Source organism: Camelus dromedarius, chromosome 5 (genome assembly GCF_036321535.1).
Source record: "Camelus dromedarius isolate mCamDro1 chromosome 5, mCamDro1.pat, whole genome shotgun sequence".
Classification (NCBI taxonomy): Eukaryota; Metazoa; Chordata; class Mammalia; order Artiodactyla; family Camelidae; genus Camelus; species Camelus dromedarius.
Window position 1 is genome coordinate 17,260,765 of NC_087440.1, and position 27,333 is coordinate 17,288,097.

Here is a 27,333-nt window from a genome sequence, read left to right on the forward strand (position 1 = left end):
AACACTTGATTTTGGGACCTGACAAAGAGGCTGTCCTGCTTGGCCACAGACCTCCCCGTCCATCTGTAGATTATCGAGTGCACGGAGGCTCACCGTCCATGGGAAAGCACTGAAGCAGGGAGGAGCCTTGTCCGTGCCTTCCAAAATGCCCGGGGAGTTTCTTCCAAAGAGTTAGCAGCAACTCATGCAAAAGAAATGGCATTTACAAGCTGAATAAGGATGTTCTGATACCTCAGATCTGCCATCCTTTTCTCTGCTCTGAGGAATGAAACTGCTGGTGAGTTTTAGAACCAGCAATAGGATCGGGAGTCACTTAACCCCTTAGTGTATCTGTAACTGATTTCCGCTGAGGAGATTTTTCCCTCAAAATGTAAGCATATGATTTCAGACGAAAACTCCAGAGAACACCCCACCCCCAACTGAGACTGGTGCAACGGTCACAGACGAAGACCCCAAAACAGATAAAGACAAGAGGGGCACAGAGAGCCCAGTGAACATCTTAATACATCAGAAACCACCTTCATTCGATGGGCGCCTTTATTACACCACGGAGACCACAACATTCAAAGATTCCCCAGATTACCACAAACCATTCAAAAAAGCTCTCTCGAATTGATAAATACACATTTTAGGGAAATGTGTATTTGTTTACTCGGTCTTAGGAAAGGGGAGGGGAGAAGGGGAAAATAATGAAATTCTGCCATCCATTAAATATAGATGGCCAGAGGGAGCATTCACGATGCACAGGGGTGAGAGAGAAGGAAGCTCGGGTGGACGTGCGTGCAGCTGGAATGCAGCCTAGGTTAATCCGTTTGATTTTTCTTAAAGGATGTGCCTTGGTCAATGATGGATTGTTGACATGCTACACAGGGGTGAAGTGCTGAGTAAGAAAAAGTCTTTGGGACCATCAGTGGGGTTATGAGTCAAAGCACAAAAATGAAAGGCCGCCAAACTGCGCAAAAGGAGGGGAGAAGGGGCTGAAAATGCTGAACTGAAGGAAAGAAAAGGTTGTTAATTCAAAAAAATGAAAAAAAACTAACCAGATGTTGGACCGCCAAATATTTTGTAATCTGGTGTAGTTGAAGTAGGCAAAATTTCTAAAAGAATTAAAGGAACAAGGAATCAGTAAAAAGTAACCAAAAGAAAGGAAAAATTTACGAATTCCAATTAACTCAAAAAGTCAAAAAGAAAAGACTGCAAATTAAAAGGTTAACCTACTGGTTAGACTACCTTTCTCTAGATTTCCTACCAAATTGTAAATGGTGAAGGAAAAAAACAAAAACAAAAAAAGTAAGATTCTTCTCTAATTAGAATCTCCTTGACCAAACAGCTCAGCTTTTGCAAAGTTTAAGTTAAGTGCTAGGTGGTATGTGTCCTGAATCATTATAAAAGGCTGGTTGTCAAATAATGTTCACACGTGCAAATGTGGTCCAAAAGAAGCACCAAGAGGAAAAGGAAGGCTTGCTCTTACCGTGGCAGTCCCCTAGATGGGCCGTGTTGCCATATTCTGTGTCCTGTTCAAATCCTCCAGCGCTGTGGTTATGGAAAGCAAAGAAGTCTTCGGTTAACAGCCTTCATAGGAACACAAGTGACAACCAGAGCAGAGCCAAGAACACAGACGGATTAGTAAGAATGAGCAGACAGAGGAAAACAGACATTTCAACCTAGTTTGCTAAAGTGAGTATTTCTGCTAAACATTTGGTAACTAGAATGTTTAAGAGAGGAGAAAAGAATTGTTTTTTCTCGCCACCCATTTTCCCCAGGTATTCCACTCCACTGTCTGTTACAATCTCCCTGCCTCTCACAGCTCCAGATTTTTTTTCCTTCCCCCAAAGAGAAAGAAAGAAAAAGAAAGATAAGAAAAGAAGAGAAGCAGTGTTATTGGAAATTTTTTAAAATTTCTAGCTTTCGAGTCCCTGGAGAAGACAGAGCACCTCTGGAGAAAATCTTAGCTAATGTGACAAAGTGTACTTACAGCGTCCCTGGGGTCACTCGGCCACAGGCCCCCTGGCTTAGCCAGCCACAGTACGGGTCTCGAGATGCGATACAAGTCCTGTGTAAAACCAAACAGAAAGTAACTTGGATTTTCTCATCATCAAAGGTCAAGATGCCGTAAGACTCCGGGTAAGTAGAGAAACATCGGCTTACTTTTTACACGATCCGTAACGCTCACAGCGGCTGAGGGGAATGCGGATAACACAGCTAGAGAACGCCACATATAAAGCATGGTGATCTTTATCCAACTGTAATGAGATGACCTTTCTGTCCTCCTCATTCTCAGCACTGCACCTATATTGTGGGAGACATTTTCAAGACAGATGTTGAGTAAATCAAAAGCTGTATGAGCTACATGAGGCAAGTGAGGTTTGGTTTTTGCAATTACTGAGAGCTGGGGACGTGTTGAGGAATACTCTCAGTAGCAAAGCAGGCAAGTACGTAGTTTGGGAAGTAATAATTGTGTGATTCATCTTTGGGTGCTCTGCATGGCTGGTTACATTTCAGGCTGGACAAAGGGTTTTTTAAAGACCGGCTTCTCATTCTGATGATTGAAGGGAATTGCATTTGTGAAGAGCATGTCAGACTACAGGGAAGAAAAAGGATAATGATTTAATGCATTTAAATCTTCTGCTGCCAGGTATTTCTGGATCTCCCCTTAGTCTCCTTTGCTCCATTTCTCTCATCTATTTCTTGTTTGTTTTAATGGTCCACATAATCTTTTCTATCAGTGGCTGGAAGAATTATGGTGTGTGTGTGTGCATGTGCGCTTGCAACCAACTGTCTGCTGCATGTAGCATCTTGAAATATATCTGCAAGGTAAGAAGCTTGGTGCTCAAATAGTCTCATTTTCCATCCGTGAAAAGCAAGGGCTGAATTATTTTTAAACTCGTCACTGTCCACACTCTACGCCCTAGCGGACTCAGGAAAACAAAACCCCCAAGTTTTATTTCAGTGAGAAAAACAAAACAAAACAAAACACTAATATGCCCACTGGCGGCAGACCACTGCTAATTTAAAGGGCTGGAAGGAAAGAAGCAGATGAAACACCCGCTGGAAGTACTGGAAAGCGTTCTCGTCACAGACACCTACTTTGCATGGTTGTACGCCTCAATCTCTTCCAGTAGTACGCTGTCATTCAGAGAGAAAGGACTGGTCTTTGCCAAAACTTTAAGTACCACACCAGCTTCCGAGCCAACAAAGATGACTGTGTAGTTCTGGTGGGGTCCGGCTGCATGGTCCACGGCGATGGCCGTCAGCCTGTACCTGCGGAGGAGCGAGCCGGGTCAGAGCGGGGCCGCCGGCAAGGGAAGGCGCTGCATGCGGGGAGGGCCCTTGTTTCCGCCCGGTCTCACCGGATCCGCGTCTTCGTGAACCAGGGCTCATCGGCAATGGGAGGGACGGCGGAGTCCATCAGGGGGTGGGATTTGATGAAGGATAGCGTTTCATCTGGGAAATCGATGGAGGTTTTATAAGCTTCGGCAAGACCATGCTTTGCACAGCAGCCAGGCCTGAAAGGAAAAAGTGAGGGTTATTTTTTCCCCTCTCTCACAAATAATACTTAAGAAATAAATGTCCATTCCGGAAGAAGAGGCCGAGAGAGGAAGGAGAGTGAGCTGAACCGGAGGAGCAATGCTCCCTCCCAGAACTCGGCAGGCTCTCGCCTGCAGGCTCTCAGGGTGACGTGCACTGGGCTTCCTGTCTGCAGTGCTGCAGGGGACCCCCTCCTGGCGTGGGAGGCTGGCCCAGCTGCCCTCTGAGGATGCTTCCACTGACCAGAGCTTTTTGTTAAAGACGAAAGTCCTTTTCGTGTTTTTCCTACCTTGGCTTTGGTACTTTGTCCTCAGGGACTGCTGTCCAAACAGAGTCCGGAGTTTTCTGTTCCTTGAACCGTCCTTTGAATACTTTTTCAATGTCATCCATGCTAAATGCACAGACTGCAGAACCAGGAATGCTGAAAAGGAGGAACAGTATCAGGTGACTGGGGCGGGGGGTGTGGGGAGCTGCTCTGGGTTCCCACAAGCAAGGCCCGGGACGCCTTGGGAAGCACCAGGCACCTGCTCTCACCTGTTGAGCTGCGTGGTGAACACCCCGACCACAGTGGGGACACCATTGATTTGTATTATGTCTGTAATAGACTGCAGGACGTCAAAGTAGAAAAATGAATCTCCGGGCACAGAACAGTTAAGCCGAGCCTTCAGGAAGGAAGTCCAGTGTTTCTCCAGGACCCGCTGGGAGCCACCCATGTCATTTTTACATATGCGGGCCACACGGGAATATACAGCCTGCCCAGGGGACAAAAGGAAAACAATGGGTTTATGAGCATGGAGGAGGGATGGGGGAAAAAAGCTGCCAGTTAAAAGAGGGATGTAAATGCTAAAGATAGACATGGTCCCAAAGACTCCGGCAGCCTTCTCTTTAGGGACCTATATAGTAAGAACGTAAACTAGATTCACCTGTGAGAAAAGAAGGGCCATTTTCCAGTCCTGCCAAACCAGATCCCTAAGAAGTGAGCTCTGGAAGCGCCTGGCTGAGCGGAAACCCTTCCCGTACTTTGCTTCCCACATTGTTAAGGAAATGCACCGTCCTTACACCTGGCAGAGAAGGCTCTGCAATATTTTAGCATCTTGCGGGCTTTTACTGAAATTGAACAGGGCCCCTACTCTCCATCCTGCCTTTGGCACCAGGAAAGAATAGCTGTCAGCAGATTTCTAAAGAACTAAAGCAGCAGCCATAGCTCAAGGGAGCCCACAGAACATTCTCTGTAGTAACGGGGAAAAAAAAAAAAAAGGAAACCTTCTCAAGGCCCAAGGCTGCTGTTCCCACTCTGGCCACTGTTCAGGTATTTTCCAGCAATTATTCTCATGATGAGCGACTCCCCTCTCTGCACTTGGCCCTCAGTGCACTGAGTGCTGGAAAACACGCACAGACGCTACCCAAATGGGCTCCCGTCCACGCAGTCCAGGCGACAACACAGGTCCAGCACATATACTTGCCTTGCCTAAGTTGTTATGTTCTACAGCAATTTCCCGAAAGAAGAAATAGACGTAGTTTCCATACTCTATGGCATGAAGAAAGTGTGGCTCTGAAAGAAAAAATGGAAAACAAACTGGTTCCTAAAGGAAAATGCAATTAGCATCAGACCCCAACGGCCAGGCATGACTGACAGATGTCGCACGGTTCCATCCAGACTGACGAGAGCGCCGCTATGCCCTCGAATTTGCGGAGCCCTGGTATGGGGGTGCTGATGCTTCCGGGAACCCAGAGTCTTTAATGTTAGCTAATGGACTGGAAAAAGCCTGCAGGGAACTGAACTACAGCAAAGGTCTTTGTTTCAACAGATTTATTCATTAACCTATTTAACTAGGGGAGGAAACCTCTTATGTTGAAAATACAAAATCTTGATTTCTAGACTCCAAAGACCAGAACGACTCTGCAGATACGGATGAACGATTCCCAGGGTTAACTCTCCAGGTAGGTAGATGGGAGTGGGTGAGAAGTGTGTGTGCGGTGACAGGCAAACTGGCACACAGAATTGAGATTTTTTTTTTTTGGAGGTCACCTAGGATAAAAGCCTGGATGAAGCCACTTTCCTGACATGGCTAACGCCCTCCTCATTCCCCATTAAAGCTCCCGTCCACAACCAGGAGAGCTCACGACCACTTGGCTCTAGATGAACAACATACAGTCATGCACTGAACCTCGATGCCCAGGGCCCCTGTGCCCACTCGGCCATCCCACCACCCGGGGGATCCCACAGCACTGCTCTGCAAAGGTACCTTTGATCCATTTGGAATCGTATTTTATGGTACGAAGGGCAGATCCATCGCCCATGCTTCGATAGATAACAGCATCACTGGCCAAGAAATCAGCCACTGTGGCAGAATACAGCTTCCCGTCTGAAACCAAGGTTATAATTTAGGTGAAATGGCCATAATTACCCTGTGGCGTGTCCCGCTGTGTTATGTGTCATACCCTTTGGAGTGCGTTCACCTATGTTATTGCTAGATACACAAATAAGTCTAAACCCGGGGCCTGTAATCAACCTGCAGGATTATCCAAGTTTACAGAAGAGGGACTGGAGCATCAGAAAGTTAAGCAACTTATTCAGGGTCACTGGCTTCGTTAACAACAGAGCCAAGTGTCGGAATACTCCTGATATGCTCACTGAATTCTTCTTTCTTGAAACTTTGTTCATAGCTTTTAGTCTTTGGAAACACCCCTTTCAATACAGCTATCCTACTTATGAGCTTTTTTCTTCCTTTAAATCCCTTTTGCACCTTCAGGGTCATTAATCATTTATATTCATTACACTAAAGAATCTTACCAGCAAAAAGGGCAACATTGGTTTGTCTGGCATCAAACGGGCATCTTGCCAGCCCACTAATTTCTTCCCCATCGTACTCTAAGGTATTCAACTACAAAAGAAAAATAAATAGCTGGTGTCACATCTGTTCAATGTACCTGTTTGAAGGCAGAACTGCTTTATTTGTACTGAAATTCTGTGGGAAGAGTTTTGTCTGTATTCTTCCATAGCATTAGGGGCAAAACAAATCACTAGGTTTATAGCAGAAAGGATTCGACGCTAACAGCATACCAGTAAAGGAAGAAACGTTGATTTTTAAAAAAAGGCACATCATATAAAATGTACTTACCCGATAGTATCTACACATGGGATTAAATGCATTGGTGCCACAAACAAAAACCATCTCATCGTTTCTTGGAACAAACACTTTAATAAAGTTGTGGCATTCGTCCTAAAGAAAGTAACAGACATTCACATTAGCCATTCCATATGCTCACACTGAGGGCTCAAGCCCCCAGAAAGACTCAATCTAGCACTTACTTGTCTGTTTCACTTACTTTATGCTTGCCTTTCATAGCACAGTTTTCTCGATCCTGCTGTCTTGACCTCCATGTCAGTTTCTGCAGAAATCAAGCAAAACCAAACTCAGCATTTTAAAGGTGAACATTGTTTTGAGGGGACAGGGACATTATCCAAGTTCTGAGGGGATGCAAATAAATTTTCCAGCTACACTTGCTCACCTTGTTTGGTATTACTTCTGTTTTGGGGATTTCATCTAAGTTTACTGTATAAACTTGATCCCTGTTGGAAACAAAGCAGTAAGTCATATCAGGTGAATCCATAAAAATGTTAAGCTGCTTCTTATTTTTACAGATCTGCCTTTATTGTGTTTTGGAGATCATTTGGATTTTCTCTGTCTCCAACAAAGTCAACAAAGAGTACTTTTTCATTAGTGAGATGCTTTTATATATCACTGTGGTTAGGGAGCAAAGAAAGCTCTTCTCTTCAGACATGGGTCAAACGGCTACGTGGTATTGGCATAGACATACTTCTAATATTTGCTTGAATCCGAGTTAAAAAAGAATAAAGAAAGATTCTATTTTTTCTCCTGCTGCTTTAGGAATAAAGAACGGTGTATGATTTCTTGATGGCAGTAACAAAATAGCACCGCTGAAGGCTTTTGCTGTATTTTGCTCCTGGTGCACAACACTGATTCTTCTCGGGGCATATTTTTGGCTACTTGCAATTTTTGATCACAATCGCGTATTAGTTTTTCATGAACTAGACACATTAATGCAAGTGCCACAAGAGAAAAGAATTTTAATCTAATAAACCAACGAGAGGAAAATTACCTGCCAGCAATATAAAGTGTGTCTCGAATTTTCAGCATCAGCTGAAAGTCCAGCCTGTGCTGTGATTCATTGCCTGAAGGGCGTCCTCTAAAAACCGGATATTGCCTTGAATCTGCAAGTAGAAATGGGCTACACCATCAGTCAGGATTACGAAGCTGAAGAATCGATAGACAGCATTGATTAGCTGTATATACTAGTTGTAGAAGGGCTTTAACTAAATTCCTCTCTCCAGGTCTTGAATATGAATGAATGAAAGACAGTGAATGTCAGCAAATGGTCTTTTTCTTTTAACGGAAAATATATAGCCGATATATGGGTTGCTTTAGAAAAGCACCTAACTAAACTGCCCCATTTTCTCCAAACACTCGGAAATGATTATGGGCAAATTAGTATGCAAAACATTGTAAAGACATAAAACTCGCTCTCGCTTTCTTTCTAAAAATGAATATGCTTAGAAAATCAAAACCCAAAAAGCTTCTCAGCAAAGGAGAATGCTCTTTAGATTACTTACAGTGATAGTCGACAGTATGAAGAGGCTCATCGTCTTCAGGAAAGCTGACTGCCCTCAGCTGGGGAACCATCAGAAGCAGCATGTAGGCACAGAGCAGGAAAAGCCTCATGGTGGGCCGAGGTGAAGTCAGAGCAGCCCCTCCTCAGAAATCCCCCTGCGCTACCTGGAAAACAGAAACAGGTTGGAAAGATCTCCACGCTGTGATGAAAACTGTTTTGTCATTTGTAATCGGCTCCACTTTCCCCACCGGTGCTCTCCAGGCACCCCCCTCCACCAGAAAGATGGTGGTGGTGGAGGAGGTGCGTCTGAAAACGCAGGCAAAAGATGGCACCGCGCCAGGTCTGATGATAGCAACTGGTGAGCATATCGAAGGTTTAGGCCAACGTGCAAGAGTTTTTGAGGTAACCACCTACATCATCTCGGCAAAATCACCAGAACCACAAACAGAAATGCTGGCTGCTGACTTGGCAAGAAGCTGGACAAAGTCGGGATTAGAATTTTAATTGAACTCCAATCTGCTTCCCTTCCCCCATCCCTGAAAAGCATCCAGCTTGTCTCTGCGCCCCTATAAAATGCCCAAGCTGCCTTGCAAACATCCAGGGAGAGGACAAGCCGGTTGCCCCTCAACACCCTCCGAAGGCATTGCCAAATTCCCAGCTTTATGCAAGCCCTACCCCTACATTCTTAAGTAGAACCCTTTCCTAAGCTTAGAAAGAACAATGGGGAAGTAATGACACAAATGACCTTGAAGCAGGGTGAAAGAGAATTAAATGAAATGGTTTCAGGGATCAATCAATCAAGCCAAGCAGGGCAGGGAGGACGCAGCACAGCTGACACCGGACCACGAGGGAGGTCTACATTTTTACACCAAACCATTTGGACACAAACCAATACGCTAAGTACGCCTGTCCTCTTAGCTTTATTAAGCTTTAGAGCCGTAGGGGGCCACAGGGACCATCTAGTCCAATCCTCTCATTTTTTAGATGAGAAAACGAAGGGCTGGAAAAATTAAGGGCCTCACTGAATTGCATCGAGCGATTCAGGGCAAGTCGAAGTCGAGACTCGCATCACCTGAGTCCCCATCCAGGCCTTTTTCATCAAATTAGATAATGAAATTAAATGACTGGCTTTTTTTTCTTCCCTTAGAAAATACAGCATTATTAAAAAAAAAAATCTCTTGAGGGTAATGAATATACTCATTATCTTTACTGAAGTGATGTTTCACAGTTGTACGCATATGGTAAATTTTATCAAGCTGTACATTCATATATGTGTAGTATATTGTACGTCAATATCTCAACAAAGCTCATAGCATGAATTGTACAATATTAGCTGTTATTTTTAACATAAAATCTTTAAATGTTATTACTTTAGTAAAAAAAATAAATTAAGGTCCTGCTGGGCCAATGGGATGGGTATTTTTGTGAAGCTGTAAAAGCTCCACTTTGCAACTGTATCACCCCTTCCTCAACCAAAACTGTCACTTGTAGCTACTGTACTGAATGGTAAAACATTTAGCTTTATCCTCAGCCTCATAAATCTAAGAACTTTAGGGAAGGTCATGGGAATCCCTTCAAATCCTGGGGGAGCCCAACTACTCAGCAAGGTACTTACTATGCCCCTTTTATCTTCTTAATGTCAAACACACGTGTATTCCATGCAACACTCAATATTCGTCTAACTAAAGTAGAAGCCAGGTACGTATATGTGAGATTAAGAATTCTAATTTTGCAAAAAGAGAGAAAAATATTGCAAGGCAATTTTTCTTAATGGACGATTCATCCAGCAGTAAGTGAACACATTTAAAATGCCCTGCAAAAAAAGTGTGGTAGAAGGGACCTGCGGCAGCACCATTCTGCGCTCTAGTTCAGAGTGCGGACGTTGGCAGCCATCTGACTTGGGCTGGAATGCAACCCCACCACTTACTAGCTAAGTGACCCGGGGAAAATTCTTCAATCTCTCTTAACTTTAGTTTCTTTATTTATAATATATGGATAATACCACCTTCTCCTCAGGGTGAAAAAGAACTAAATGCCTAGCACATACACATTTTGAGCAAAGTTAATCCTCCTCACCCATTTTCTATTAGTAGGACACCATGCATATGGCCAAGTTGACCTTAAGAATATGAGCAAGGTCTGGGGAAAAGATGTCCTAAAATAGTAAAGCTGTTTGGCCAGTATTTTTTCACAAGCGGATAGTTAAAATACTAAAGGGTTCATTTTAGAATCAATTTTACAACTTGAGCCCATTTATCAAACTCGGAAAAGAACGTAAAAAACCACCACCCACAACCATGCCATCCTAACCCAACCACCACGATGATTTGGTTCCAGTCTTCCTGCCACATGCACGTATTTTCGATCTTGACAAGGTGATTACTTTTCATCTATCGCTTCTCCTAAAGCAGCATTTTTCTGTCCTGCCCTTCCACAGTGTTTTGCCATTTATAAAGACCCTAGAAAGTTGAAGCAACATCAAAATACAAAATGTTGCCCTAATATTAACATCTGCTATGACATCAATCCCAAACTTTACCCTCTGGCTGGAAAGTTACTGGATGTGTCTGCTGGGTGGCAGGCAGAAAAATCAGAAACACCAATTAATCCTAAAGAAACACAGAAATATCTGCAGGAAAACAGGAAGACAGTTCTGTGAATCTTTCTCCACTGGGACAGGTAACTAAATGGTTTATATCATCTGGGCAGAGCCCTGATGCCCCAGACAGCAAGGCAGGGAGGGGCCCTCGCCAGGAAGTGTCTTTCACAGCTGTGCTTCCAGCATTGAGACTGAAGATGGAATCACTGCTGACTCACTGGCAAGCAGCGAGCTGCAGGCTGAGCTATCATTTCCTATAACTCATTCATCTGACACTGCAGAACGCACTTTCTCCCTATACTCCACCCCCTTACCAATCGCAACCTCCAAAAATAAAACCCCACCACTAATTGCTTCCTGTCACTGCATAAAGCTTTATTGAAAAAAAAAAAACTTTCAGATTTGCCATAGAAATCATAGATGGAAGTATTTAATGTAATATATGTATCAAAGTAGAGCTGAGTGGGGGAGGGAAGAATCTGGAAATACGTGAGAAAAATGTACCAGGAAGGAGATTTACTTGCATGTCAAGCCCTTCCGACTACTCAGTCCTCACTTTATTTAAGGAACTATCTCAGGATCCCAGGGCTCAGTGAAATCATCAAACCAGTTACGTGGGATGAAAACAAGACAAGAGGCATGATAAAATGCTGGCAAAGAACACAGATCTTGACGTTAGAAAGATCTGGAGTTCAAACTTACTTGTGCCATTTACTTCCTGGCTCTGGAACCTTGTTCAAGGCAACTTAACCTCTTTAAGCCTCAGTTTCCTCAAATGTAAGATAGGAAAATTACCTGTACTACCTCATAGGCTCTTCTGAGGATTAAATGAGCTCATCTACACAAAACAACTAACACAGAACCTGGTCCGTGGTAAATCTCTAGTGAAGTTTAGTGAATATTATCACGACTACTATTGTTAACAGCTTCCTGGGCAAAAGGGCAAAAAAAAAAAAATGTTTATTCTTTCATTTTGTACAACTATTTGTAAAGCTGTTATGTGCATCACCATAACAATAATAGTGTTCTCAGAGGATAAGATGCAGCTTCACAGACACAGCTGCCTCCAAGGAGGGGGAGGGACCCGCCTTCCAAACGTATAAACTGACAGTGAAGAACGTGCCTCTATGAAGTTACTGCTTCCAGTGAGAGAGCAGGGGTACCTGAGTAAGTATGTATTTTGGAATTTTTTATATGGATTTCTCCCATACATTCCTGATTTTAATCTTAACTATAATGAGGAAAGCTCTTAAGAGGAGTTCAGAGCTGTCAAGACAGCCAGGGCTTGAGTGACTGGGTTTAGGAGAAAAGGGAGGTACAAGGAAATGCGCATTACGGGATTTGCTAATTCTCTGGAGCTGTATAAAGAGGAAAGTGTAGCTATAAAGAAAAGCCAGATTTTTGGCAGTTTCATTTAAGACCCACCAAGAAGGAGGGGCCCCAGTAAATATCCAAAGCCTCTCATTTGGACCTCCTAAAATCCATGCCTTAGAGGACAGGGCTTCAGCGGTAGTCCAAGTCTTACAAAAACCTCCAGCTTGATCTCCAATAAACTAAGTCTGAACTGGGTGGACGTAAAATCCTCCCACTCTAGCCACTTACAGAAAAGGTAAGGTGAGTCCTCTCTAGAAGAAAATAATCATCCAGAGACCATCTTTTTTATATATAAAATGCTCAACATTCAAATAGCAATTACTAGACATTCCGAGAACTAAGACTAAGAGAGAAAAAAGACAACAGAAGTAGACCCACAGGAAACCCAGTTATGAGAATTCTCAGGTAGAGGTTTAGAAAATAACTGTTTAATTTGTCCCAGAGGAAAGATGACAAGATGGAGAATTTCACCAGAGAACTGGAACCTACTGAAAAAGAATTAAACGGAAATTCTACATCTAAAAAGAACCAACTACAACCAGCACTGTTCAACTGTGGGCATGCTAAGCTTCTCTGCTAGCGGTGCCCACTCCCAAACTCAGTTAAGTTTAAACAAACTTCGGGTACGCTCTATAAATTTTTACTGTATAAGTACTATCCATCAAAACCTCTCTCATCTAAAAAAAACGGTGACATATATTTTATGTAAATAATTCCATAAGTCTTTAAAAGATATTAAGTTCCTAATTCCTTGATATAATACCATGAAAATAAAAAAAAGCAATAGAGCAAACTCTCTTTTAAACATACATATAAATTTAAATTACAAATCAAATCAATTTTCAAGTGATAGTAGTACTATAACCAAGGATGATCTGGAATATAATACTAGGAAAGCTGTTAATATGATTTACCACATCAGTAGGTCAAAAAAGGCACAACACAGCAAGGAGAGAGGAGAGTCAGAGGCCAAGCACTGGATGTTGAAGACAAAGCGTCTGGCTTGGAAATATGGCTTTTCTTTGTGTCTTGTGACTTTAATTAAGCAATCAGTCTAACTTCTCTGTGCTTCAGTTCTCTCATTGTAAAATGGAGATACTAACAGTGTCTCCTTTATGGGATTGTTACGAGAAATCAATGTCAACATTTGTAAGATTGTTTACACCACCGCTTGGTGTTTAGTTAAGCCCTACACAAGTAGTTGTTAAATAAAACAAAACCTAACCATCATCTCTCTAAATGCTGATGATAAAATCTATCATCATTCCCTGTTAAAAACTTTTGGCAAACTGAATAGCAGGGTATTTCCTTAATACCGTAAAGGATATTTATTCCAGACTGACAACTAACATCACTGCACTGAGACAGTAAAGGGACAAATACAGAAAAGAGAGAGGCTAGAATAATCCTGTGGTGTTGAATTGGAGGTATCGGTGTGAATTAATGTGTTTTAACAAATAGATTGCTCAATATGAAAAAAAAAAAAAAAGTGTAAAAGCTCCTATGATCCCAGATTCTCCTCCAGCCACCACCGAGCTCTTTCCTTCCATTCAGACACTGACAAAAAGTTCCCCAGCCTCACTGCTGTCATCTCCTCACCTCCCACCCATTCTTCTACTTCCTCACTTCTAGTTCCCTCAATAGTGCCTTTCAGTAAAAACACTGATGGCCCCCAGGTAGCTACATGCAATGGATACTTACCAGTCCTGTCTCGTGTGATCACTCAGTATCTTTAGACACAGCTGACAGTTCACAGCTTTTTAAAGCACTGCGGTTCCTTGCCTTCTCCTCTGCCACATTCTTCTGACTTTTTACCTACCTTTCTGTCTGCCCCTTGTTTGTCTTCCACTCAATTTCTGGATGAAGCAAGAACGAAATTTTCAGAATATAAACCCCATCATAGAATCTCATAATCCTGCAGGAACTTCCTATTACCCTTAGGAGAAAGCCCAGATCTTTGAAATGGGGCATTAAGGCTCTTCCTGATCTGAGTCCTGCCTCCCTCTCCAGTCTTATCCTGAGCCTCCTTCCACCTTCACTTCTGCATCTGCCACCCTGGCTCTGTTTTGGCTCCGGGATGTATGAGACCACCTACTGCCACCAAGCCTTTGCTCCTCCTTTCCCTCTGGATGGCCCTGCTTGTCTCCCATCCTTGGCCTAGTTAAGTCCTCCTAATTTTTCAAAGCCTGAAGAAGATTCTTCTCAGTCCCTTGGCACAGGCATGTCTCCCAGTTGTCAATACTTGACACAACTGTGAATAAATTGTAAATGAAGGAAGAAGCAACAGAACTAACCATGTGCCCTGAGTCACCACAAGCTCTGCTAAATCTCTCAGGGCAAGATTTAGCATTTTGGACTCCTGATTTTTTTTTTTTTTCAACTGAGGTACAGTCAGTTACAATGTGTCAATTTCTAGTACACAGCATAGTGTTTCGTCCATACATATATATAGATATATTCATTTTCACATTCTTTTTCACCATAGGTTACTACAAGATACTGAATATAGTTCCCTGTGCTATACAGAAGAAATCTGGGTTTTTATCTATTTTTATATATAGTAGTTAACATTTGCAAATCTCAAACTCCCAAATTTATCCCTTCCCACCCACTCCTGTCTGATTTAGATTTATTTACTACTGTTCAACAAACAACAACAGAGGGCAGCAGACCCAGGGAGGATGGGCACCCTAGGCTCTGCACCCAAAGGGCATTCATTCTTCTAGCTGAAGAGTGCCGTGAACTCCGGGGGAGAAGAGGGTGGAGCTGCAGCTGCACCCTCAGGGGCACTGCTCGCTCTCCAGGCTATGAAACTCCAGGGGGCGCTGTTCGCACCGCAGCCGGTGAGAGCGACGACCCGTGGAGCTACAGGAGTTACCGGCCTACGTCCTGACAGCCCCATATGACAAAACAGAACAGGAGTAAGGGGTTTAAGCAGATGAAACGAGAGCAAAGAGAAGTAAGCTAATTGCTATTCCTTGGAGTCTACCAAAGACCCAAAGGGTTGTAAATGAAGGTCAACTGCAAAACAGAAGTTTATATTTATATAGCATTCACGTGTCTAGGTTCTAGGCAGTGCATTCTGTGTAGGACTATGGATTTTAATCCTTGCTCAGCATCAATATTTAACCAGAATGGTATGACAACCAGGCTGACAGCACAAGCGCTGGAGTATGAGAAGGTAAGAAGAAGGGACGATGCACCACCGCTAAATGCACACAGAGTCCAGGAGACCTCTAAGCAGAGTAGGGGCAGGGCCCTTAGGGAGCTGCCTACATCCCAGCTCCCTAAGTGACTCTTGGCTGATGGAGTCTCGGGAGAGCATCAGTCTCTCATTTACCGACTCTCCACTGCTACTCCACAGCGCCCCCACCCAGTCCTCTCCTGCACACCACCCCGGGGACCTGGCATCGCGTGTGAACAAATACACCCTCCCTTACTCGGGCCAGGAAGAAGTACCTGAAGAGCCCTTGACTCTGAGACCCTTCTTCCTGCTGGGAACTTGGGTGCCCAGGTGAGAGGAGGAGGTTTCCAGCACCAGTTTGTTAATGACACTTTATAATTAACCACCCAAAACATTGCCCCTTAGCACGTTGAGGAAATGACAAAGCAGCTCTCTGACTCAGACAGCAGAAGCCCTGCTGACACGCCAGAATCTGGATGGATGTGCATTCGGACGGAGCAGGGAAGAGCCAGTCTGGAGGAATGGGAGCTTGGAACCAAAAGGAACGTATCAGGGAGACTTCTTCCACTGACACTGGCCGCAGGAGAGGAAAGGGACCAGGCACTGGGAGATCTGGGGTCACGGGCTTGCTGTGTGACCGCGGACAGGTCACTTCGCTTTTTGGGCTTGAGTTTCTTCGTGATTCAAAGGGAGGTAAATTAAAAGGGCAGGAGCACTTTTTCTCAGAGTCCATGAGCTCCTTCTGAGGGCTGGAGGGCAGGCCCCTCCTTCCCTGTCTACTTGGGTGAGCGTCCTGCCGTTATGCTCATGGCTCCGCGTGCTCTTCCCCTCCGCATTCCAGCATCTCAAGCGGCTCCCATCACAACAGCATTTCCCCGACCCCAAGGCTGCCTCTGTTATCTGCCTCCCACCCTCTTCTCCACTAAATTTCTTCAAAGAGAGGTCTGAACCCACTGTCTCCATTTTCTCATTTTATTAAATATTTAACCCACTTCAGTCTGACTTCAGCCCTTGCCCATCCATCACCTTATTGTCAAATCCAACTCAATCCTCATTTTAAGTCTTCCTTCATCTCTCTGAAGCATTCAGTTGTGTTGGTCCCCTCCACCAGATCCTGAAACTCTGCCTTTGGCTTTCAAAGTTATCTCCTCACCTCTCTAGCTATGCCTTTTCAGCAACTTTCCCAAATTTGTCCGAACATGCCCACCCTTAAGTGTGGTTCTTCTTGGTTCCATCCTGGCTATTTGGAGATTCACCCACATTACACCCACCTTCTTCATCACTACCAGTTAACTGATGGAATCCCAACCCCACGTGTCTGGCAGAGACCACACTCATCAGCTTCAGATCCTGTGGTCTGACTCTCTTGCTGGGTATTTTGACTCGTAAAATATAGGCAACTTAAATTTGCAAGGTGCAGACCTGAATGTCAGATACTTCGCGTTGACCTGTACTCCTGCTAACTTCCTTACAGAGGGAGGCTCTGAGCTCCGAGTGCCTGGGTTCAAATTCGTGCACTGTCACTTACCAGCCATGTGACCTGGGCGTGTTACTTCACCTCTCAGAGTCTCAAGTTTTCATGCCTAAAATGAAGATAATTTAGTACTAATATTACAAGGCTTCAGTGGAACAATCTATATACAGCATGTAGCTAAAGCCTTCGCACCTGGTAAGGATCCAACAACTCTAACAATTACTGATGTTTTTCATACCTGCTCAGTCTCTGAAGCCTTAAACCTGGGAGCCACCCTCGGTCTCTTCACCTCCCATCCTGTTTCCAACCTGTCAGCACATCCTGTTGATTCTCTCTTCTCGTTGCTCTAAGAACCCACTCTAACCCAGCTCCTACCCTCCTCGACTTCTAGCTTATTCTCCACAAGGCCACCAGGATCATCTTTCCAAAGCACAGATAGTATCATGTTGCTTCCTCGTCTAAAGACAATTTTATGGCTCCCGAAGGTCTATGTGATAAAGTCCAAGTTCATTTCCAAGATGTACGAGATCCTCCACAATCTGATTCTCGCCAGCTTCTCTGCTTCGGCTACCAACGCTCCCCAAACTTGATCCCAAGGCAGTGTCTTCTACACACACTGTCCTCTCTCAAATGCCCGCCCTGGAAATTGTCTACTCACCAGCCCAAAGCGTCCCTGGCCTTTGCCCCTTTCCTAGTCTTCCCAGTAGCCCAAGTCCCTCTCCTCTGGCCACTCTGTTCCTCTCGGGACAACTAATCGTGCTGTGACACTGCACAAATACTTCTATTACAGAACTTACCACTTCATCATAATATTACTTATTTTCACATTTTCCCTATCGAACTGGGCTGCTTGAGAAAGAGAGCACGTCTTACTCATCCTCTGTGTCCCTTGCATCAGGCACGTAGGAGGTCCTCAGGCGGTATTTAATGAACAGAGGAAGAAGTAAATCAGCGGAGGCTGTACACATGACGGACTCTGCCGCGGCACGGGTTCCACATCTTACACACCCCTCCACCATCGCCCCAAACACCTCGAGCCTTGGGTCTCCCATTTTCCTCCTATAACATTAGCAGCCAACCCTCATCAGCCCCACGAGTTCCCAGGTGCTCCAAAACCAAGAGGTTCTTAACGAATGGTGACAGATGCCTCTTTTCACACCTTCCCGTCATTAACAGACAGCTCTTGGATCCTGGCGGGATGAGCAACACAGGCCAAAGGAGGAGGTGATTTCTCGCACCCTGCTACTGAAATTTCCCCCTCATTCTGCAGCTCTCCCAGCACAAGGAAGAGAAAGCAGAGCTGTTCTTGAGATTAAAGAGCAGGGCATATGGAACTAGCAGAGAACAAAGTCTATTTGACTCCCCACTAACCAACACACAAAAATAAATTAAAAACCAGCCTGCCTAGTGGCTGGCTGCTGCTGGAGATTCTGCAATGGGCAATTCTTTCCTTTGGCTTATGGCCTCTTTTCCAGTTATAAAGTACGGGGTGCTAGAGCGGAACATAAGCCAGAAATCAGTATGAATACATTTATAAGGTCTTTCCTTGGGGCTAGATCCTGATAGAAGAGAAAAGATAGAAAGGTGGCGGGAGACACCGTGGAAGGCAGAACAGGGCGCACTGCAGGGGCGGACGCCTGTTGTGTTCTTTATTCATGCCTTGCTTTAATAATCAGTTGTCTCCCGAAAAGTTGGGTCAGTTTTGTTGATTTTAATTATATTTTACATGCATGAGGAAAGCTGGCTATTTAAAGAAGTTTGCTGAAAATTAAAGCAGCTCTTATGCAAAGTTTTCACTTGAAATCTGGATTTTCTTAAAGCAAAGCACACCAATAGCTCCATTAGTTATGCTCCTGGTTAAATATTAATAATTCAAAAAGGAATTGCACTAAAAAGGAATTGAGCAGGAAGGGACAGAAAACAGGATCTAACCTGTCTCTGCCAAACTCTAAGCAAATCTGAACAGGAATCCCAGAATTCGACCTCTGATCAGAACCACGGAGTCTGGGGAGCATAATTGTAGTGACAACTTGCCTGCAAGTTTTTGCCTGTCCATCCTAACCCAAATCGGGGAGCATTTCAAAGCTAAATTGTCCTAGAAACAATCTTCATTTAAAGTGAGAATAACTCAAGAAACTAAGGAGAGGGTGAGCCCCGTATCTGGGCAGAGAGAATCTGCCATCCAGGCAGCGGACAAAACACATCAGCTTCCTAAGAGATCAAGACGAGGACTAGCTTTGTGGGAATATAAAACATGGGAACCGTCCACAATTGAAAAAGAAAAAAGAGAGAGAGAGAGAAAGCAGAAGGCTGAACACAATGGTGCGTCCTTCTTTCAGGGGGGACCCCAGGGCTTTCAAGGCTAACCAGCGACAAGAGGCATTAAAAGCCTCTCCTTTGTCACCTCTTCTGCACGCGTGGTCCCATCCAGGCCTGCTGCTCCCCTTCGTCCTCCAGGAAAGGACCATTCTAGATAAAGAAAGGGCTCAGGGTTCCCAGGGATGACTGAGATGCCAAAAGACTCAGCCTGCCTTTGGAACATTGGCGCGTTCTACCGGCTGACCTGCTGGGGCTGCCATATGGCCTGCGCGTGACATTCTGTTCAGAATAATAGGGCCTGGGTCCATGCCTGGTTCTGCTCTCCCGGCTGGGATGACAGACGTAGAGCATGTGTGTGCTGATTTTCCTGATTTGTCTGATGCCACCACGATGAAGCCATAGGTTTCAACATCCTCCATGGTGCCTTTTTTAGGTTTTCAAGAACGTTAACAATACCCAGGCAGGCAGGGACCGAGGATGGGCTATCTCTGTGATTCTTGGGAGAGAATGAGGAGATAAATTAAGGGACTTCGGGTCCAGGTGCGGTGCAGCTGGTGCAGAACCCGGATGTCATGAGAGTCCAGTGATCACTGTGTCCCATCACTGCCCACGACAGGAATTCGCTCTCTGTGAAGAAGCTCCTGTCCTCATTGTGGAGCCCGCTGGCACTCTCTGAAGCTGCTCTGCAGTTCATGAAAACCCCCACCCCTGGGCTCTCCGTGTGCCCAGAGCCACTGACACATTAACCCCCATTCTCCACTGCAGGACCCTCTGCATACCTGCATTTCTGCAGGATAAAAACATCTCTTGTGTGCTGACCCTGGCGGGACTCACCGCCCCAGGAGATAGCCCACCTCCCACTACCCTAGGCGGACAGGTCTCACATCCTGCCCTTATCAAAGTTATAAATAGCACAGTTCAGAGAAGTCCCTGACAGATCTTACAACCAATCAGGTACTTGTGCACGAATTGATCATGCAGCCCCTACTCCTTGTGTGCACAGCCCCCTCCCCCCAATAACAGACCCTGCACACCCACCCTCGGTGCTTACGCAGGCTCCTCTCGTCTGTGTGGCCCCCGTTGTCTACAGCAGTGTACCCCCGATAAACTCCCTTCCTCAACTCTCCTTGGCCTCTGCTAAATTCTTTTACCGACCCGCATCACCAGCCTGCCAGCCACGTTGTGTCCAACATTCATGTTTCATCTTCCGCAAACCCCCTCACCCGAGGTCCCCCGGTGATACCAGGACTTAAAAACAGCTGGTGAAGGGTTTACAGAAGGTTCAACTCTAACAACCCAGAGATAGAAAAGTGGACTTTAAAAAATTTGTAAAGCCAAGAATTCCTTGTCCATACACTACATTTTCCAGTTGCCAAAAATATGGCTTTTTGTTTTTGTCCTCTGTATTTGAAAACAGTAACAGTTGCTTGTCTATGGCGAACATGGAGAATGATCACTCATCATCGTGCGGGAGGATCGAAAATAAACCGCTACCATGAGCGGCATTCCATCAGAAAATTCAGTTCTGACTTGTTTTTTCAAAATGCACTTCCTGGGTGCGACGTACACAGAACTCTGCTACTGTTGCAATTTCCTGTTAGTTTATACTTCTTTCCAAATAATTTATATAAAATGTCATATTGTCCTCCTGAAGGAAATGAGTGAGTCAGGCTCAGCCCACAGTCCTGGACTGATCACTGGCCCAAGTGAATTTTATGGCCAGAAAAAGCTCTGCAAGGGCCCAGCCCGAGCCTGAGTCAGTCCCCGGTGACTCACCTGCAGACCTTCGTCCGGGCTCAGTATCTATCCTATCTGTAAGGTTTTGAAACTGCTGGGTCCACAGAGACAAAATGGGAGTGCAAGTAAATTGATGCCAATTGCTGATTTTTACCAAATGGACTCGACACCCCGAGGGTATGAGAAGAGTTGAGCCCTTGCTCCTCCGGCGGCTGGGGGTGGAGCCTGAGTGAAGCGCGGGGCAGGGGAGTGGGTACCAGGGTTGCCAACGTGGACTCGGGAGCCAGGATGCCTAGCGAGGACACCCAGCTCTACCGCTTACCTAGCCACCTGCCCTTGGGCAAGCCGCTTCCCTGCTCGGTACTCCGGCGCCCCTGGGAAGTGGGGATGACTAGCAGAGATCTCAGAGAGCTGCTGTGAGGACTGAGCGGGTTACCTAAGGGGCATCCCTGAGCTCCTGCGGTCAGGGGAGTAACAGGAAGCCTGTGCGAGGCTAACGGCACAACCCTGAGCAAACGCTGCGCGGTGCGAGCTATAGTTGGAGATAATCGTGCTTCAAACCTTCTATCACCTTTACAACCTTAATTCTCGCCCACCCCTATGAGTCACCTCAGGGGATGTAAATCTCACCCCAGAACCGAAACATATTGAACACACAGGGATTGAGAAATCTGGATTCTCCTCTTGCCTCAGCCTTTAGGAGCCAAGAAGCCACACCTCCTCTGGCTCGGTTTCCTTATCTATGAACGAGAGGTTGGGCTAGAATATCAATGGTATTTAAGTCCCATCCAAGTCATTAGATGTTATTGATTCTGAGTTTGGTGTCTGGGTCAAAAAAGGCTCTTCACCAAAAGGGACATGATTCCCAGTTCACCTTCTCAATTCCTCCTATAGCAGCGGCGTTGCCTAGGATACAAAGCGCACGTGCTCCCTCTGAACCCTGAGACAGGAGAGCTGGGATCGACGCCTCTGATCCGTAACACCAAACCCCAAATGGGCTTTGTAGTACAAACTGACTGATGCCTTGAGCACGGAAGGTGTCTCCATCGGCGCTTATGCGTGTGTATTTGGCACTCTGACTCAATCCCAGGTGGAATGGCAGAGGGTGCATTTTTTCCCCTCCTAATCACATGGCCTTGGGAAATACTGCTTTTAGGTGCCACCTCTAGCTTCCCTGGACCCAGGGGTCAGGTGGTGCAGGCCCTCCCACTGGTCAACAGATCACTTCCAATTTCTCCTTTAAATTGTGTGAGATGCTCTTGGGAAGCGCAGGTCACATACGTCTGGAACCTCTAGGTTTCTTAGCTCTTCTCTGCGTCTCCCTGGAAGGAATTTCATGAACTTCCTCTGTGTGTGAGGGTGGGATCAGCAACTCCCAGCTCTCAGCAATACTCATCCCAGACCAGGGGCTGGGCAATGAGCTGTTCACTTTTATAGCATCTTACACCTTTTAAAGCAAATATACCTTATCAATTTGGGCCCTCAAAGGCTTAGGACAGAAATTATTATCGCCATGGAACTTCATGTCAGCTTCATGGGGACAGAAGTCAGGTCTGTTCTGCTCTCTGCTTTATCTTTATAACCCACCACGGTGTCTGGTACCCGGCATCTACTTAGAGAATGTTTATTGAGTTAGTGAATGAATCTCCACCGTGTAGACAAGGAGTTAAGAACTGCTCCAGGTTAGGCTGTTAATAAAAGGCTTCTGGGCCATCTGTCTCCGGGTCCACTGCTCTTTCTATCACCTCAGTGGCTAATCTCAGAGAGACTCAAAATGATTTTGTGTAGAGAAAAAAATAACAACAACAACTAGGTTCCACAGTGACATTCAGCAGTGATCTTACAGACACGCGGCCCAAGAGGGACCAGAGGTCGGGATGCGGATGTCACTTCTCTCACGTGACACTTCCGTAAGCACCCCAAACTCTGGGTGCACGAATTCACCAGATCCCAAAAACGAAGCTGCTTCTCCTTGCTCTCTGCCTTTGCAGGTGCTGTACCACCGCCTGGAGCCCCCTTCCTGCCCTTTCCTCTTCCTTTATGCCAATGCCTCGTCAGAATCACCTCCCACCAGCCTTTGCCCTCTTTCCCTCCTCCTGCCACCAAACTCCGGGCTCACCTCTGTCAGGGCACAGAGCACACAATACGACACTTCCTTCTTTTCTCCACTTCCTCTCCCCTCCCCCAGGCCCACACTGTGAGTTCCGTGAGGACAAGGACTGTGCCCTTGAGGTCCATAAATACATTCCTTAGAAAATGGTTGGTCCACGGGTTAACAGTTGTCTGTTGAATAAACTGTTACGTGCAACTCTGTATCTTTTGAAGAAAAATTAAAAAATGGAAAAAGCCCCGAAGTGCACTTCTCCCACGGATGGCGAACGGCTAGCAATGGCCAGTGACAGACACAGACACCCCAGCAGGGAACTATGCTGCAGTGTGTGTGGCGGGCGTTCCCGCTAATCTGACCACGGTAAGACCTGGGCTTCCACTAATTTCACTGTGGCTGGGATGGATAAATGGGACTTACAATGATGCTCCAATGACAGTCTCTGGCCCATTCCCTACAATGACCAGTGCCTTGGACCTGGGGTCCCCAGTTCTCTCCCAGTCACAGGCAGCATCCTCGGGAGGTATAGAAAATAGTGCTGCTTTACATTGCAAGCAGGCTGAACATTGCTGAAGTTAGCCCGATTACCTTTGGAGGTTCAAGGGTGGCTGCCTTTCTTTTTTCACCGCCTACCCTTACTAAAGACTCCTTGATAAAAAGGAAGACGTCTAAAGCCAGGGGAGATAGAGGGCTTGAGGTCTTTTGTGTCAAGGATACAGGGACAAGGTGGGGGTACAACCCGAGTCAGCAGAGAACTCTACCAGCACTTGGAGAAGAAAGACGGGAGGGACCTCTGGGTTTCCTCCTGGGCCGTTGTGTCTACACCAAGCTGAGGACAGAGGGAGTGCTGCCTTTTTCACGCTGTACAAGCTAAGGTCCCAGGGGGCCTCGAGGGTGGTGGGAACTCGGGGAGAAGCAGCCACTAACAGGCACACTAACAGTGGGAGCACTGCTTTCAGACGTGCTCTAATCAAAAGTTCCCAGGCACTAAGCTCTATCTCAAGCGATCGGTTACACCTTCTCTGCTCACTGTGTCTCTGCAGCATCCTACCTGCCCAGGGGAGCAGAGATGGAGGCCACCGCGAAGCAGCAGAGGGATTCTGCAGCAAGGGCACCACCTGCATGTGTCGGATGCGGCCGCCTCCCACGCTCCCAGGCCAGCCCTGTCGCCTCTTTGGAGGTGAGATAAGGGAGCACTGCTGCTGACTAGCTCACCAGGGATTTTTAAAGGGACAAGTGAGAAAATGTGAGTGAAAATACTTTGTACACTGTAAAGGTGCTATCCAAGTGTGGAGAAGTAGTATTATTACCAGGGCTCTATTTAGCCACAGTTTGCAACAGCTCGGTACACCGACATCGCTTCTGCTTCCGCTCAGATAAATGTGAACGTTTCTGTTTCCCTGGATGCAGCTGCCCTGCAAGTCAAGGGTCCTGCTGGGCCTCCTGCTCTCTGCACCGGGATCGTCCTCCAAGGCTACTCTGATTGGCAAGTTCCGACTCATCCCTTAGGAGCCTTCAGCAGTTTGAGCCCTTTTCCATCCCCCTCCTCTCACAACCCTCCATCCATCCTGACGATGGGTTTACCAGGGTGGGCGGCACTGCCCATCTACTTGCTTGTCTTTCTGATTCACGGAGCTCCTGGAAGGCGGGATCTGTGACTTCTTAGTGGAAATCAGTTCACGGGCCACTACATGAAGTATTGCCCATGCCCGCTCTATTATGAGAGCAGAATGTGCCTGCTAACACACTCCTTTCGTTTTCACGTGACACACCTGGAGGTAGGTGTGATGTGCACGTGCTGGAGCCTGGCAAAGTCAAGGCGAGAACGATCACCACAAGCCAGGCCTGAATATCACAGAGCACCAGGCACTGGACTGAGCATCCCCTGGGAGGCTGGTGCTAGTCTTCCAAGTCTTCAGATAAGGAAACAAAGAGGGAATCTGCCCTCAGTCACAAAACTAAATAGTGGGGCTTAAGTCAGTCTGACTCCAGTGTCTGCGGTCTTTATCTCCGCACCACAAAAAAGCTAACGCCGAAGAAACCAGAAGGAGAGGAGGAAGAGGCATTTGTAATCGATCATATTTTTAGCTCGATTTCATTATTGTGGAGAACAGCGCTCAACTCTTCTTTTGGTCCAATGACCTAACAGGTAACTGTGGCAGACAAATAAATAAATAAAAGATTCTATGAAACAATGAAATAACAAGAGAGGAGTTTCATGCAGGAAGTGAGCGAAGATCCTGTCTCCCTGAGTCTGGGGACTTGTTTCCACCTCTTCTTCCTACCTCCACCTTTGAAGTGCTCAGAGGCCTCTTCCCCACCATCCCTGACCCAACATCAAAGCCTTCAAGTTGTTTCCAGGGCTCACAGGGCAGTGGTGCAACGGGGCCCCGGCCCCAGAGTCAGGGAACCTCTTCGTTCAGGTGACCCTGTGTGGACGGACGCAGACTGAGGGTGGGAGGTCCCACAGGCCCCTTCGCTCCTCGGTCCCTCAGGATTAAAGGTCGTCTTGGGATCCCTTCATTGAAACGTCTGGCAGGCCAAGCAGAGCGGATGGGACGGGGAGCACGTAGGGAGGAAAGTCTCCACCTCTGAAGGCCTGGCGACTTTCTTCTGTTTAGCGGCCAGTAAGAGAACAGTAAACAGGAAATTCTCATCCACACCCTACCGCAGACCCACGAGATGGCTGAGAAAGGGGGGTCAGTGGGGACACCCACAGGAGCCCAGAGAGGACGGCCCATCTTCTCACCATGCCTGAGAATGAATCACCTCAGACAATCCAATGAGGAAAAGGCTTTAAGAATATTCTGGTTCCACCACCCATTAGCTGTGTGACCTTGGAAAAACCACTTCACTTTACATCTGAAAAAACAGATACTAATTGGACTATCTTAAAGGATTGTTTTAAAGGTTATAGCCTTAATACTCAGAAAACCATTAAAACTGTGCCAGGCACATAAGTGCAGTAAGTGTTCGCTATTATTACGGTTATTGCTGTTAGTGTCATTATCAGTGTGACTGTTTCTGTGTCCCCTCCCCTGTGACAATCTAACCTTTCCTGAAGACCACATCTGGTGATTTCAGTACCTTTCCTGTGCTCCAAATTCTCTCTCGGAACACTCTTTGGAAGACCAGACAAAGAAACTGCCTTCAAGTAATTTATCTTTTCCTGGCACTAATAATAAAAAAAAAAAAAAAAAAAAAAAAAAAACACTTAAATAAACCACTCAGCAATCAGATGACATTCTCACAAGTATGGCTGTCAGCATATTAGATGTCAAGCATTTTGCCAGTATAAATGCACCAAATATATTTAATGTCATTATTCTTTTAAGATGCATCACACACTCAGGCCCACCTCTAAGATCTATCTTAAAAGAAAAGGGCCATGACACAGATGATTAGAAGCCCTGAGACCTGGCCCCCTGGTCTCAGACCTCACTACCTGCTGGGGAGTGGAGGGAACTTGGCTAGATTTCTAAAGGTGGAAAAGTCAGTCAAGAGACACTGGACTGAATGGCTGAATTCCTTGTCATGGGAATGATGAATTAGGTCAACGGAGAACTCAGTCCTGGAATATTCTGGAGAGCAGGGGTTGAGATCAGTGCTATAACACCTCCCAGTCCATGGAGTTTCAGGTAGCTAGATTTCTAGCTCTCAAAGGGCTAGAAACAGCATGGCAGTTTAAAAAGATGGTCCCCCCCATTTTTTTTTTTTACTGTTCCCATTTAGAAGGGTGTGTACATATCCTCCCCTTGAATCTGGGATATGACCGCCTGAATAATGGAATATGGTGGGAGTGCTGTTGGGTCAGTTTCTGGGCCCAGAACTTAAGAAATGGGCAGCTTCCTCTTTGTTTCTTCAGACACCTTTGCAGCCAGCCACCGTAACATGAGGAAGCCCAGGCTGCTTGGGACGCCTTCATGAAGAGGCCCACGGAGAGGACGAAGGCAGTGGCCCTCAGCCCCATTTGATCTCCCCGCTCACCGGCAACACTCACAGGCTTCCCACACGAGTGGCCAGCTTAGAACTGGGTCCTCCAGCCCCTGGGGAAGCCACCCTCGTTGATATGAAGAGAGCAGAAATGAGTCTCTCTGCTGCACTCTGTCCAAATTGTAGATTCATGAGTCAAATAAATGATGGCTGTTATTTTAAACACTCGGTTTGGGGATGGTTTCTAATGAAGCTAGATAATTGATATACTCCATGTGGGGAAGGGGGAGAATTCTTTCCTGGCTCCTTTCACATATTCTCTCCATCCTGAAATACTGCTTTCTTTGCTTTGTCCTTAGTCCAGCTGAAGACTCTAGCTGTCAGAGCTGGATATATTGCAGCGACACAGGAAGCCGTTGGTCAGAATGCAGATGCTATGACAA

The 27,333-nt window shown here is 45.9% G+C and overlaps 1 protein-coding gene across 14 annotated transcripts in view; it reads right to left on the minus strand.

Annotated features, from left to right (window-relative positions):
* SEMA6D (semaphorin 6D) overlaps positions 1-27,333 on the minus strand; it is a 518,009-nt gene that overhangs the window by 6,103 nt on the left and 484,573 nt on the right. For 6 of the 14 annotated variants that reach the window (XM_064485625.1, XM_031453115.2, XM_064485629.1 and 3 more), the window contains 16 exons: positions 8,165-8,327; positions 7,654-7,765; positions 7,042-7,102; positions 6,859-6,921; positions 6,651-6,752; positions 6,323-6,413; positions 5,775-5,894; positions 4,992-5,080; positions 4,063-4,280; positions 3,818-3,949; positions 3,351-3,506; positions 3,088-3,261; positions 2,149-2,289; positions 1,976-2,053; positions 1,472-1,572; positions 1,041-1,097 (listed from right to left, as the gene is read on the minus strand). In XM_064485625.1, coding sequence (XP_064341695.1) covers positions 1,041-1,097; positions 1,472-1,572; positions 1,976-2,053; positions 2,149-2,289; positions 3,088-3,261; positions 3,351-3,506; positions 3,818-3,949; positions 4,063-4,280; positions 4,992-5,080; positions 5,775-5,894; positions 6,323-6,413; positions 6,651-6,752; positions 6,859-6,921; positions 7,042-7,102; positions 7,654-7,765; positions 8,165-8,273 — 1,804 coding nt within the window. In that variant the 5' untranslated portion in view covers positions 8,274-8,327. Of the gene's footprint in view, positions 1-1,040; positions 1,098-1,471; positions 1,573-1,975; positions 2,054-2,148; positions 2,290-3,087; positions 3,262-3,350; positions 3,507-3,817; positions 3,950-4,062; positions 4,281-4,991; positions 5,081-5,774; positions 5,895-6,322; positions 6,414-6,650; positions 6,753-6,858; positions 6,922-7,041; positions 7,103-7,653; positions 7,766-8,164; positions 8,328-13,837; positions 13,993-16,848; positions 16,904-27,333 lie in introns of all 14 variants that reach the window. The other 8 variants (XM_064485626.1, XM_064485630.1, XM_010998668.3 and 5 more) reach the window with 4 other exon arrangements.